This window comes from Bremia lactucae (assembly GCF_004359215.1).
Source record: "Bremia lactucae strain SF5 chromosome Unknown BlacSF5_NotPlaced_9_SHOA01000002.1_551695bp, whole genome shotgun sequence".
In the NCBI taxonomy this organism is placed as follows: Eukaryota; Oomycota; class Peronosporomycetes; order Peronosporales; family Peronosporaceae; genus Bremia; species Bremia lactucae.
Window position 1 is genome coordinate 113951 of NW_027152021.1, and position 13744 is coordinate 127694.

General features: G+C 46.3%; 5 protein-coding genes across 5 annotated transcripts; 2 read left to right on the forward strand and 3 right to left on the reverse strand.

The window, feature by feature from the left end:
- Nucleotides 1-648: 648 nt before the first annotated feature.
- CCR75_002979 (uncharacterized protein) lies at nt 649-1620 on the forward strand (the record flags this gene model as incomplete). Its single annotated transcript, XM_067961076.1, has 2 exons — nt 649-1380; nt 1450-1620. 2 exons carry the CDS (start codon nt 649-651, stop codon nt 1618-1620), a joined length of 903 nt encoding a protein of 300 aa, XP_067823403.1.
- Nucleotides 1621-2028: 408 nt separating this feature from the next.
- On the reverse strand, nt 2029-4177 carry CCR75_002978 (uncharacterized protein; the record flags this gene model as incomplete). Its single annotated transcript, XM_067961075.1, has 3 exons — nt 4060-4177; nt 2531-3957; nt 2029-2244 (listed from the first exon to the last, which is right to left on the reverse strand). Exons 1-3 carry the CDS (start codon nt 4148-4150, stop codon nt 2029-2031), a joined length of 1734 nt encoding a protein of 577 aa, XP_067823404.1. The 5' UTR covers nt 4151-4177.
- A 55-nt stretch (nt 4178-4232) lies between these two features.
- On the forward strand, nt 4233-4656 carry CCR75_002977 (uncharacterized protein; the record flags this gene model as incomplete). Its single annotated transcript, XM_067961074.1, has 2 exons — nt 4233-4426; nt 4560-4656. 2 exons carry the CDS (start codon nt 4233-4235, stop codon nt 4654-4656), a joined length of 291 nt encoding a protein of 96 aa, XP_067823401.1.
- Nucleotides 4657-4696: 40 nt separating this feature from the next.
- Nucleotides 4697-6126, reverse strand: CCR75_002976 (uncharacterized protein; the record flags this gene model as incomplete). Its single annotated transcript, XM_067961073.1, has 4 exons — nt 4697-4832; nt 5003-5082; nt 5148-5990; nt 6115-6126. 4 exons carry the CDS (start codon nt 6124-6126, stop codon nt 4697-4699), a joined length of 1071 nt encoding a protein of 356 aa, XP_067823402.1.
- A 12-nt stretch (nt 6127-6138) lies between these two features.
- On the reverse strand, nt 6139-8431 carry CCR75_002975 (uncharacterized protein; the record flags this gene model as incomplete). Its single annotated transcript, XM_067961072.1, has 2 exons — nt 6139-8277; nt 8336-8431. The coding sequence occupies 2 exons, from the start codon at nt 8429-8431 to the stop codon at nt 7939-7941; spliced, it is 435 nt and encodes a 144-aa protein (XP_067823399.1). The 3' UTR covers nt 6139-7938.
- Nucleotides 8432-13744: the final 5313 nt, after the last annotated feature.

Sequence of the window (13744 nt, forward strand, 5' to 3'; positions counted from 1 at the left end):
AGGACTGGACAGGCGGAAGAGATTCATCGAGGCTTACACATAATCCAGACCAGGTGAAGTATCCACCTCCACCTGGTCTGAAGGCCTTAATATTGAGGCGCGAGGAGAAATCGCGACTTTTTATTGCAACAAATAGAGCAGGCATCTAACACCAGATTCTCATGCTGAATCTGGCGTCTCTCATGCCGGTTCCGAAAATCCACGAAACCGCGATGAGCAGGTTTAACCGCTTCCTCGCTGTGCTAGGTCTCAAAGCGTCCTTTTAAGGCAGTCTTCGTGCGCGCTATTACAGAAAGATGAATAATCTTGGCTGCTATCTGCCACAAATTTGAGGTAGAACAGAAAGATGAATAATCTTGGCTGCTTTCTGCCACAAATTTGGCGTTGCGATCAATCTTCGCCTTCTAAATCATGATTCGAAAGTCCTTAATAGTTGCCAAAATTTTTTAGAGGTGTACCTATCAAGCAACATTCACGCAACCTCAGCGCAGCATCTACACGAATTTCTTCCGTCTCTTTGAACTGGAGAGAAGCAATTGTTGCTCTCAAGACTGAGTGACGCCACCCCCTCGATCTTTGCTAGGAATCAGCTAGCAGTGCATAGTGCGATTTATTGTTTCCTTAAGCTTACTTCGTTTATCATATCTCATGGGTAGCGCCAGTAGCAAAGCGGGCGACACACATCCTAAAAACTTGGGCGCAAATCCGAACGACCCCGATGCGTTTCCGCACCACCGTCCGAACTACAATCTGGTGCCGCAGCAGGGCCGCACTCATGAAGGAAAAATGGAGGGCAAGCAACCTCAAAAGCCGTATTACGTTGAACAGCATAGTTCTACCGAGGCGATGGAAGTCGACCAGCCTACCGACACGTCCTCGGACGCGAACGGAGCTATGGCCGATGCAGCCCAAGACGGTGGACCTAGTAGTACGACTAATTTGGAGACCAAGGACGTTGCACTACCGCCAGGTGAGGACGTCGTGCCGATGGTATTTAAATGGGAGCACGGTGGACGCAATGTCTTTATCACGGGCACGTTTAATGGATGGGACAAGCAATGCTTCATGCACCGATCGGGCAATGACTTTACGTACATTGCTAATCTCACGCGAGGAAAGCACATGTATAAGTTTGTAGTGGACGATGACTGGCGATTTGCTCCGGATCAGCTCACTATGGCCGACGTGGAAGGAAATGTGAATAATTACGTGGACGTGTCGGATTTTGTTCCTCTTTCGGACTTTGACGGCAAAGATGGACCTCAAGAGGACGATGAAGACCCAGAGAACCCGTATGCACGGTACATTCCCGAGATTGACGAGTATACGAAGGAGCCACCTCCTCTTCCACCGCATTTGCGTCACATTATCTTGAATAAGGTACAACAGGTATATGCAAATGTGTGGCACGTCTGGTCCTAAAAATTGTGTTGCCTGATGCTTCCCTAGGCACCTCCAACAGTTGATGGCCGATTGCTTCCTGTGCCTCAGCATGTGGCGCTGAATCATCTCTACTGCACTGCTATTAAAGACGGTATGATGGTGCTTGGCATCACAAACCGGTACAAACAGAAATTCGTTACCACGGTCTATTACAGTCTCATGCCTGGAGCTAACTAGACAAGTTACGTCCATGCGGCTTGAATAAAAGGAAGAATGGGAAGCACATACGAAAGGGAAGGAGCGCAGTCGTGACTGATCCAAGTGCTGGACGCGGCGTTGGGCATGCAGAAAGCATGCCTTGCCCCCACTTCGATAATAAAGTAGATAATCTTTTTCGTACTTGGCTATAGTGAATAGCAAGACATGATTGAATGGGATCGGCGAAGCCAATAGCATCCTCGTTGCGCAATGACGCTAGTAATGCAAATCACAATGGGCTGCATTTAAATTGTAATAACTTTGTTGTCTTCCTCTGCAGCACGGTCTTTCATGTGCACAATTTCAAAACTGCATGATTCTTTCATTGCGTAGCTTTACAAATCGTTATTATTACGAGTTGGGGCTACTACGCTATCAATTCTCGGGTTATACGTATACATCGGCCCATAGAAAGAGAAATAGCGTCCCAAATCCCAGCAAGACAGACGCAATGAATGCCAAAACCAACTCCACTAGTGCATTTTTCTTAGGAGCTACAGCGCGCGTGAAGAAGAGTGCCATAATAATGAGCCCAGTCAGAAGGAGTGCAACTGTAAGGAAGCCGTAATGCTTGGGATCCACAGGACTTGCGTATGGAATTTCCTGTGACACATGCAAAGATAATAGTGAGCTTAGTAAGTTGGCCAAGAAAGTAGTCGAAAGCCGCGGCTTACGGACCATTTCCATCGTACTGGAAAAACTGGAGCTCTTTTGCTGAAGTGACACGTATGTATTCGTATAAGATATAAGAGTATATTTTTTGATTCAGTAAAATCGAGTTTCGAGTTTGAAACATACAACTGAATATTAACCAATAAGTTCGCGTTAGATACGAAAATACTGATCATTCATTATGCATAGCTTCTTGAAGCCGCTGCACGAGTATAACCTTCAGCCCTTTGGAGTCAAGGCCACGCTTCCGAAGCTCAACACGTAGCTCAGCCACCTTCATCTTCGCAACAAAAGCATCCATTTCCGGTAATATCCTCTCGGGCGCTTTGGCCTCGCAATCAGTTTCCAGCGTAATGTCCTCTGTAGTCGCATTCTTGGCCACATCGTCGCTCTGCGTATCAACAGAAAACACCTGCTTCCGGCTAGAAGGTTGTTCTTGGCCTTCCATTTGAGCCACGCTATAAGTTTTCCCTGTCGTTTTCGAAAAGCTATTTCTTTCTTCTTCAAGCATGCTTTCACTCGTGTCATTCTTCTTTCCATCATCACTTCTCAGATTATTCAAGTCGTCATCTGCTACAATGTCTCGAATGTCATTGTCGGGAGTACTATTTTCGTCATGTGCTTTCATCCTCGAGTTTTGAGACGATGCATCGGACATCTCATCCTTGGTCGTCTCGGGCTCTTTAGACCTTTGCTCCATTTCCTCCTCTCGATCGCTTAGTGTCTCTTCCCCCTTTCCATCGATCACTTGCGTACCCGCAGCTTTTTTTTCCTGTTGTGCATTATTTAATTGATCCCGAAGACTCTCTAGCTTTGTCGCGTGCTCAGCTTCGAGCTTTCTTAATTTTTCTTCATGAGCTTGTATACTAGCTTTCATCTTGGCATCGTAGGCTTCCATGGAAGCAGCAACTAATTCTTTCGTTTCTTTCGTGTGCTTTGCAGGAAGGTAATAAATTGGCGGCGAAGCAATCGTCACCAGAAACTTGGATTGGTTCTCACTCTTCCGTAGTGTCTGCAAGTGCTCCAGCTTGGCGCGTGCAATCTGCTCACTCCGATCCAACTCGGTACGAGCAATTAGCGCCTTTAATTTGCCAATTTCAGCTTCAAATCGTGCTTGTTTCTCTAAATTTAGACTCTGGAGCTTCTCTCTTTGCTCAGCTTCCTGCTGCTTGGTGTCCTGACGCTTAAACAAATGTGTATCCTTCTCAATTTGCCGCTTTGCCTTGCCTAAATGACCCATCAATGCTCCAAACATACGTTTGCTACGCGCAATACCGTCTTTTTGAGCATACGGCGCGACTGCACGTTGCTTGCGCTCCTGCGTACGAGTATTCGTGGCAGCCGGGACGACGACAACGGTAGAAGTCCTGCTTGCCTCCGCCCTTTCTTCGGCATCATCGGCAACCTCTGGTTTTGCTACTGCAGAGTGCAGTTTTTGCTTTTTAAAGGTAGTAATCTGGTAATTGTCCTCATGATTGCGCTTCCCTCGTCTCCAAGAAGCGTTGCCCCGACTATTATTCTCTTTCTGCCGTACAGCGTTTCGATCAGTACCGCCACCGGTTCGCGTAGGCACACCACCAAGTCGGGACAAGACACTGCGTCGACCAGCTAATCCACCGCCTAGGACTGCACTTCCTTGACGCCCTGTGATTAGACGCAGAATTTAGCATGTCGATGAAAAATTGCACGTTACAATGCGTGACATCAGATGGCCAATGCACAGCATCGAAAGAAAGCAGAGCGTACTGGATGTGTTAAGCGCCTGTCGCTTCTTTGTCAGATCCTGTAGCTCAAGGCGAAGCGCTCGCTCCTCCTCGGACACCATTCGATCCACCATAACTGTGAGCTTTGCATGTGGGGGGCTTCACTTAAGTTGCTCAAGCAACTTTACATGGTGACCTCAAGAATCAAACTTCAAGATGCTATGCCGTTGCATTAGAGTGGCTGCAACTGTGAAGCGCACGAGTGTTCCTGCAGCAGCGAATTTTATACCATCACTCGTGCAAACGGCGCAATTCGCAGCTGGACTCAAATCATTTGTTCAGCCACAGTCATTGACGTACATGCACAAGTTATGTCTTGTAACTAAATGGACTCAAGAAAAGGTCACAAGGTTTGCTAATTGAGTTTGTTGCCTGGTGTCACGAACGCAGACTACCGCTACGTGATCTTCTATGCTTTGATTGCTGTAGGCTCCAAAGAAACTCTAATCACCGAAGAAAGATGACTGTTTAGTTGTCCTATAGACGTGAATCAAAACTTTCGGCTGGTCGCTTTATATTGAGTCTGTACGGACTCGACGCGCTTGGGGAGAAGAATTCGGCAATGCTACAGCTCTGTTAAGCGGTGCCGTGCACTTCAATACATAAAATTTCGCTATTTCTTAGCGATCTCGACCAATGTCATATCGCGACTGCAACAATTTGTAGCGAGGATTACAACAAGAATACTTCGGCTCCAAATTATCGCTTAACGAAAGCGATTGTCGTGCATTCGTCAAAGACGAAGTGTGCATCGGGCTGAACGAGACTAAATAAAAGAATAATAACCAGAGCAAGCGACGCTATTTTCTCATTTTTAATTGATTAACAATGCTGTCAATCGCACAGATTGAAGCTAGAAAGATCTACACCCGATCACAGCGTGCTACAACAATCAATACCACTAGCCTGGCATCACCCCTCAGCACAGTCCTTCGCGCGCCATCTCGGACATGCGTTCAGACAATCGCTCTTTAATGATCTTTCGGCGCTTGCGGAATGATGTGCGCTAAGTACAAACGACACACTTTATTAGTGTGCACCACCCCATTTTGAATGTAGAAAATTACGTACAAGCCGGCCTTCTTTGCTAAACAATTCCAGAAAGCTGTGCTGCATGTCATCGGCCTTGCTCATCCACTTGTGAACAAAACCGTCAACATCATTGCGCACCTTGTCAACAGCCATATCAAACTTGATACTTTTTTCCTTAATAAACGGAACGTTCATGTCCTTGCCCGTGTAGCCACGTTGCAAATTGCGGCGAATAAACGTGTCGTACTCCGCAATGATCCGAATAATTAAATCCGATGTCGAGATGCCATCTGTACGTCTCGTCTCTAGAAATTTGCCCATTGCTTTAATTCGAGCGTACACGTCGCCTTCTGTTGCCTCGCCTGACGTATCCGAGTACGGCAGTGCATCGTGGCAGACATAGTCTATATCGTGTTTCTCCAAGAATTCGTCCGAAAGCACCCATGGAGCGTCCTCAACAACTTCATCAACCCATCTACAGTGACGCAACGACTCGTAACGCTCCTTATCCGTCATAACTGTGCGACCTTTGAGTTTGTGCGTAATTTCGTCACTACAGCAACCAACAATCAGGTATGTGTTGGGATAAGCTTCCTTGCATTGCTGCAGAGCTTTTGCATGTCCAAAGTGAAAGAGATCGAAAATGCCATCGGCATAAAGACGCAGTGGACGGCCAGTGGGGGTACCAGGCTCGCCTTCTTTCAGCTTCTTGCGGTACGGCTCGGGCAGAGGCTCCGCCGAACTTTCCTGACTGCTAACGCTGCTGCTGCTGTCGTCATTATCATTCTTCACATATTCAGCTTCCCGCTCCAGATCTTCGGCGGTAAGCGCTCGGTGGTCGGCTTCGGCCTCCTCTGCGTTGTTCATCTCGGTGGCACGTCTCTACATCTCCGCATCAACACCTAGTTAGCCAGCTGCTATCTAATTTTAAGATTACCAAGCACTTCTCCACGACAATCGCGACGCGACTAATGCTTGTACACATTTCTAACGTGGAAGCACGCACCTTTCTAGCCATGTTGTGCTTCGTCTTACGTCAAAAAAACTGTGAATGACTACGAGACTTAAGTGCAGTACTTTTACTTGCTAGATTTACTAAACGAAAAGCGGTTGTAGGTTTGTAATCGGCATCGATTTTTTACTGTCTCATGCGTACCGGTATCTTGGGTTATTTAGCTTTCCGCAACTTCCAAAGATGCAACTCGAAAACTGCCCGAGTATAGTTTGTGCGGGACATTTGCAAGCTCGCAACGCTTCGTGGCTATTGCTGGTTGTACAACGATAGGAACATGCCACTGAAACGTTTGTCGTTGCTGCTGTTGAGCGGCTTCGCTTTTAATCTGTGTCGGCGGCGCGCCAGCCGAAAACTCGAAACGGAGCAGCCATTGAATGCGTACCAAATCTGTTTTGATCGTTGCGAGTGCGTCGTGCGGGATGCTCAAGCGCATATTTGTATGCAGCACACCCAGTGTGTGTTCATGAAAGCTGCCAAATACTTTCGACTGAACGACGCGGTCCGGGTCCAGCGCCATGGATGACAGCGTCTCCTCTTGACACAGAGTAGCCGAAACCTTATAGCACGGGATGTTGGCACGAGTAAAGTCGAAGACGCCCAGCAGAATGTCCCCTGGCTGATACGACTGTTTTGTTAAAAGAAAACGCACGAGATGACTACTTTCCTTCCCTATCGTAAAGATGCTCGTCTGTGCACGTTGCATCTGCTCCGTTTCGACACGGCCGTGCATGAGCGAAGGCCGCAACTCAAACGCAATCTCGCTGCCTATACGTACGCCAGCCGGTGCTGGTGCTGACGAAGAACTTCGTGCAAGACGCCCGGTCTGTGAAGTTCCACTCACTACGTGACGCGATTTAGGCGTAGTCTCATTATTCGTGTCGCTAGTTGGTAGGGTGCTGTCATTACTAAGAGCACTATGGCTCTCAGCGAGATGATATTCGCTAGCGGCCGTGCCAGCTCCAAAGAAATACTCGGAGCCATACACGTCAAATGGCAGGTGCACCGACACAGGCTTGCTCCCGGGAACCGCACATTGTGCTGTGATAGTAATTACGTAAAAGACCTTTGCAGAGGTGCCTCGGAATGACGGACATATAGTCGGTGGTAACGCAAGTGCAAACTCTCGTGTGCAACGCTCTGCAGTCTCCTTTCGCAAATTTTCAATATCAATCACGGGATCCACGCTGTGGGATTTTGCTGCAGCTGCGTCGAATTCCGACTGTGTTGGTGCAATGTTAATATCGGAGAACAGCAGCGATGGAGTCGAGCAAAAAATGCATGTGCCCGTGTCCCCTGAAAAATTGCGCACGTCAGGTAGCTTATCAAACTGATACGCGTCCTCTGGCACTTTTTGCTTCATAAGAGCTCGTTCTTCTAGGATTGTTTGCTCTTTTAATATCTCTGTACGAGTTGAGGAGACGTGCACGACTGGCAGTGTCAACAAGTTGGTATCCACTGTTACGTGGCCATGCGCTTGTGCTACAACATAAGCGATCTCTGCGTGGGCATTATTTTTATCCTCGTGGCTCACGAGCTGTACAAATCCCTTGACAACGCCTCCAGGGAAGAAGTGGCGGCTCGCAAGCCGCGCTACGAGTACACAGTCTTCCATATTTGGCATTGTCAAGGAAAATGTGAAGTTTTTTAGTGTTCGAAATGTGTGGAGTAGACATAAATTGGGGATAGATCTTTACTTTTATACTAAAGCTTACGAAGATGCTTGCATAACAGTGTTTACAGAACGCTGAACTATTCGCGCGGAAGTAGCTGCTAACAGTAATGCTTGCAAGCCTGTGACGCACAGAAAACAGCAAATTAATAAGCGAAATTTAATTCAAGTGATGACTCACCATCCAAAAATTGTTTTTGCGTCTGGCGAAGATCAGTTGGCGGCAAAGAGCTAAACCAAAGCAATGATTCCATGCATGTGCTTGGTGTACTGGCTGAAACATTGATGTTGTTGCTAGCTTTCCGATTTCGCAACGTGCTATTATCAACGCCATTATAATCCAATTTAGGCGTATCCTGAAGCCTCCATGTTCCTTCAGAGTCTAATGTTACCACGCGAGACGCATGGAAGTTCTCGCGGTACGAAATTTCGGTCAGCGTATGCTCTGGTAGCCTCAGCTTAGCTTTCGTAAGCATTAAAAGTCCCTTTGAAAGGAAATGTTAATATGCCGCATACCGCAGCACTGCGCCATACAGGACTTACCTGCTTCAGCTTGAGATTCGCTACCTCATGCTGTTCGAGATACTTCTCCAAAGCCTCGATGCCCTCGACCAAGCCTTTGTCAGCAGTGTTCGTCATTTAAGTAAGATAAGCGGAGAAACTTTAGCAACAAATTCTTAAGAAAGATTACTTATTTCGAGAATGTAACTTACGGAGAGTAAAAATTTAGCGAAAAACAGGCGAACCATAATCTAGTTTCTCAATACTTGCGCAAATTTTGGCGTTTCCGAACAATATTCGGTACAACAAAGGACAGCCGAAGCATAAGGTGTAGTAAAAACAGCTTATTGGACGGATGAGGGTCCTAAATGCTTTTATCCTCCGGCAACCCGCACGGTATCATCAGATCATCTAACGATGCCTTAACAGTGACTGCATTTCGATATCTGCAGCCCTGAGCATTCTGTTTGGCCATCGGTCTGGGGATGATCCGGTGTACCGGAAACCAAGGCGATCGCTGATTGGTCTGTTGTTATGCTTTCCTCTGAGCTCACCACGCTACCGCTACTGTTGACCAGCTACTTTCTCTCCCACTTCCTTCAACGAATGGTCAGACGAAACCACGACTATACACAACCGCTCAGAACTGACAGCCGCTCTCTTGCACGCATATTCAGCTTCTGCAAGGCTCACCTACAAACATTTACCTTTTATAAAGCTCCTCCTAGGATACTAGCTTCTTGATCACAACTCTTGATCCTCATAGCACCCTCCTCTTCTCATTTGTATCGTCAAATCCTTGCTCGACTTCGTCATGCACGTAAGCTTGAAGCTTGACCGGATCTAACGCTTTTGTCAGCAAGTTTGCCAGCATCTCCTCCGAGTGCATGTATCGGGTGAATTGTTACATGAAATCAACGCTTAAAGGTTGTTAACTAATACATTGTAATATTCTAAAAGCTTATCCATTGGTAGATATGGACCATTATATCTACTTTCTCCGGGGTCCAGTCAGCGCCGGACGCGCGCAAAGAGAGAGACAGATAAGACTTTATTACATATTTTGTATTAGTTTATAGTTAAGTTAGTATGAAAAAGATAGAAACAGAAGAGCTTAATTATATTAAAACAGTCTTCTTAATCCTCTTTAAAGCAAATGATTTAAAGAGAGTCTTCCTCTGCACGCACTAGTGTACCTGAAAAGACGTGAGGCACCACTCGCACTGAGGCAGTGCGAAGTGGACTTGTACTGAAGCAGTACAACTCAGTTGTGCCCCGTTACAGCGCAAGTATCGTGTAGCGGAGCTACTTCACCCCTCAAGTCAGAGGAAGACTTAAGACTCAAAAAGTATATAACTAAAAAGTCTAGCAACTCACAAAGTCGTACAAGCTCGTAAAGCTTAATGATTCCTTGTTAAAGAAACTCAGGGGATCGTTGAACTAAATGGCAACTAATATCCAAGAGGATGTACCTGAGGAAGGCTTATTACTCTACGCGGTCGCGACGCAAGCCTTAGGAAGGCACTAGACCCTTTAAGGCCACAAGAGCAACGGAAGTTTATTTAAATTTGAATTGAAAAAAATTACCATAATTACACTGAAAATAGATTTTGGCGACCAGATATCTATCTAGTGGCGACCACTAATTACCCATTATAATAGGGTTTTTATAGATAGTGCCTACTGTGAAAAGAGGGTAATTGACCCATAATGTGAAATGTACCACATAAGCGGTTTACAATCCGAAGTGTACCCGTCACTATTCAGCGCGTCTGCGAAGTCAAGCATGTGGTGCCTCTGTATCCTCTATGAGAAGATTCTGATCGCTTATATCCAATCAATTGGAATTCGGCAACGGGGAATCGTTTTGTTAAATGGGTGTACCATACTCGTCTTCATTACGAATATATGGTCTCTTAGAGACTTTCTCGATGTAGTCGACCTGAATTTAAAGCGAAAACTTTGTAAGCTGAAGGCCAACGGCCAATTCACCGCGCCGTATCGACCGTTACTCACTATACGGCCTAGCCAGCCCTCCAGTGCTACGGTTGCTCACGCAACTGTGGACCCAAGCCGCTTTAGGGCTGGGGATCCATCCGTCCCGCCTCCATTGGTGAAAAGCGCAACTTGACCCTGAGCGTGGCGCTCAAAAACGTCAACGGCGTACAGACAATCTTGCCAAAGAGGAGTCTCGTACTCTCAAGAGTTTTCCGACGAAGGTACACAAGCGACTTCACCAGAAAATGGTATTCACCCTAACGACGACGTCGCTTCAGAAGTCTCTCGACGTGGGATTGGAGGTTTTTCTGCTAGCCGAGCAACGCAGGAGGAGGCCGGAATATCGGTGGCGTCTGTTCTGGCGTTAAAGCACGAGGTGCAACTTATCTGTGATAATCTTGCTCAAACAAAGAGTTTTCTTGGTGAGTTCCAAGATCGTCTGTTGACGTTGGAAGAGGCCAGCTGGACCCCCTGATGAGGATGCAGCAATCTGCGTCACAGCCGACACTCGGCGTGGGCGCCTTCCAAATACACATGAGAGGTAACCCTCTAGTTATACTCGGTCACCGACCTCATAAGAATTAGCTTTGCTTTTGCCTTAAGCATCCGCAATTTCTTTTGCTTGTCTTGGCTATCAGTCATTGTATCCCGTACATGTCGTAACACATTTGGTCGCGTTGCGAAAATGTCGCTAACCTGTTTCTTAACCGTAACAGGGCTGATATCAGCAAGCCGATCGACTGTCCCACCCCCACCAAGCCCTGAATGTAGTGGTAGCGGAAGGGGTGTGTACGTAAACCGGAGTATAGCCTTTGGTAACATGCACAGCGTTATTCAACGCGAATTCCACAACTGGGGGTATTGTGCTCAAGCGCTTTGGTACACGCTGCGCAGAACGTCTTCAATGATGCGATTAATGCGCACAGTTTGACATCGGTCTGCGGATGCTCCGCCGTGGACATGTCCAATCTGGTGCCGAGCACTCGGAAGATCGACTTCCATAATGTACTAGTGAAGCGAGGGTCTCTATCGGAGACAATTGCCACTGGCACCCCCTGTTACCTAAACACGAACAATAAACAGCCTTGTTTTACCTTCACCATCGAGGTATCAGGCACTAAATGAGCCATTTTGCTCAAACGGCCAACAAAGACCACATTGCCCGAAAAATCGGCCAAATCTTTCGGTTGACCAAACACAAAATCCATACTGATGGACTTTGAACACTCAGTGGATACGGGTAAACTGACAAGCGGTACCGTTGCATGTGCAAAGGGTTTTAACCCATTTATAGAGTTAAACACAACCAAAAATTCTGGGTATGGAGCCAATAGGTGTTTCCCGACCGAGATCATCACGAGATACAGTATCGAAAGACTCGCAGAGGATTCGATAGTTAAGGTCCTCATTGTGGAACTACGATGCGCGGAAAACTTGCGGAATCAGTCGAACAGAATTTAAGCCTTATTGTACAATATCGATCGAAGCTTACACTTTCTCGAGTCGACGATTTAATGTCCGAATTATAAACACATTACTGCAATGAGCGCAAAGCATAACCACATACTGGTCATCAGTGGCATATACTGAACGAGCAATGATCAAAATGTCACGATTGCACAAGAGCAAGCTCATAATCAGGGCGGCGCGACAAGCCTTTTAAAAAGATTGAACAATGCTGAGTCATACCAGCGTAGTATTTTCGCGGTACTAGTGTAAGTAATTGGCGGCTACGCCTAGCCACTTCCGCACACCTTTTGGTTTTTAGGAGCCGACCAGTCAACTATGGTTTTTACCTTAGCAGGATATGCTCGAAGGCCTCGCTCCGGGTGAAGCATCCTCAAAATAGAATCTCTTTTGTGCCGAAAGTGCACTTAGACGCGTTTACATACAGCTTATTTGTGCGCATGCACATGTGCACGGATCGCAATTGGGATATGTGGTTTTCCGCATCCGACCGACCCTGCTCTGCACGACCATTAAAAAATGTCATCAAAAAGTATGAGCACAACCTCAATGAAGACGAAACAGTTGCGTCACTAGACAATTGAAAGTAGCCAGGCATCGGAAAGCCCTTGTGGCAATACCAATCATTCCTATATCATGCAGCCTTTGGTGCTGACTGCTGTTAGTGGGATGTCACTAGCTCGCATGAGCAACTGATAATAACCATCGACTAAGTCGAGCGCACTGTACATTGTACATCCCACCATATTGTTCTGAAGTACATCCTTTTTAGGAAAGGGGGTCTGTGCTGGTATGGTAGCGGCATTAATCTTATAATAAGCATACACAATGCGCCATTTACCATTTGGCTTTTTGACAAAATATATCGGTGTTGAATGGGAAGATTTACTTTTTCGTACCTTGCCAACCTCGTGCTTATCACGAAACAAATTCGTCAGTGAATCACACTCTCCTTCGGTAAAGGCCACTCGTGTAACATAAGATTTAGTTCCAGGAACCAAGTTGATGTAATGATGAACACTTTGATTGTAGGGTCAATGCGTGATGAGCGAGGGCAAGATTGCTCTTCGCTTGAGCAGGTCCCTCCCCCTTGAAAAAGAGTTATTCTCAAATAAGGTGGGTGGGCATATGTGGATGGCGTATGCAAATCACGAAAAACAGTGTATGCTTTGAAGAAGCATGCGCGAATTCTTAATAGCAAATTCCACCATCGGCAAAAACTCGCAATAAGCTGTATAAGAGATGTTGCACAGATGGTGTATTTTAACATACTACGTCTTGATATTCCTTTAATAAGGTTAAGAAAGGATCCCAGGAATTTTTTAAGGATCGACGATCTACTCCGCGCGCTAAATGCCGCCTTTGTATTTTCCAGAAAAGCTTTATCCAGAGGGACGATGAATTTAGCTCAGTGTCTGGTCGAAGATCACCACTCCGGGTAGCTCACCCGCCTTTAAGGCCTGGCCAAACTCATTGTTAGAGATTTCGTCTCGCTCTAAAAGAGCATGTAGCGAGGAGATAGCCTCCAGACTAATATCAATTTCCACTTTGCCAGTCACACTATTAACAAGTGTATATAGCTGTTCATCGGTATCACTGTGCGACATGATAGGCGCGTCGCGCCCCACCCTATCGACTTTAATCTTGGTTGTCTGGATGGCGTGACAATACCCGTCATAGTGGTCGGAACATTAGTTTTTTCAAGTTTTACAGGTTCTTAAACCTTAGCATGCTCTTGATTTAGAACGATGTTCAACCCAACAACCGATGAGGAGTTACATAACTCAAGTTCATCATCTTGTGAGTATTTACGTGTCACTTCACGTGCATTGATGACTCTGCCCTAGACCCACAATGCTTTTAGCATTCAATAATTTGTTATTACAACGAGTATTTCTCAACGGAGTACGTGCAATTTCACCAGAAAATAAGGAGCCGCGCTCGCTAATAATGTTCTTAACGTTAGAACGTTAGGGTCAATTGACT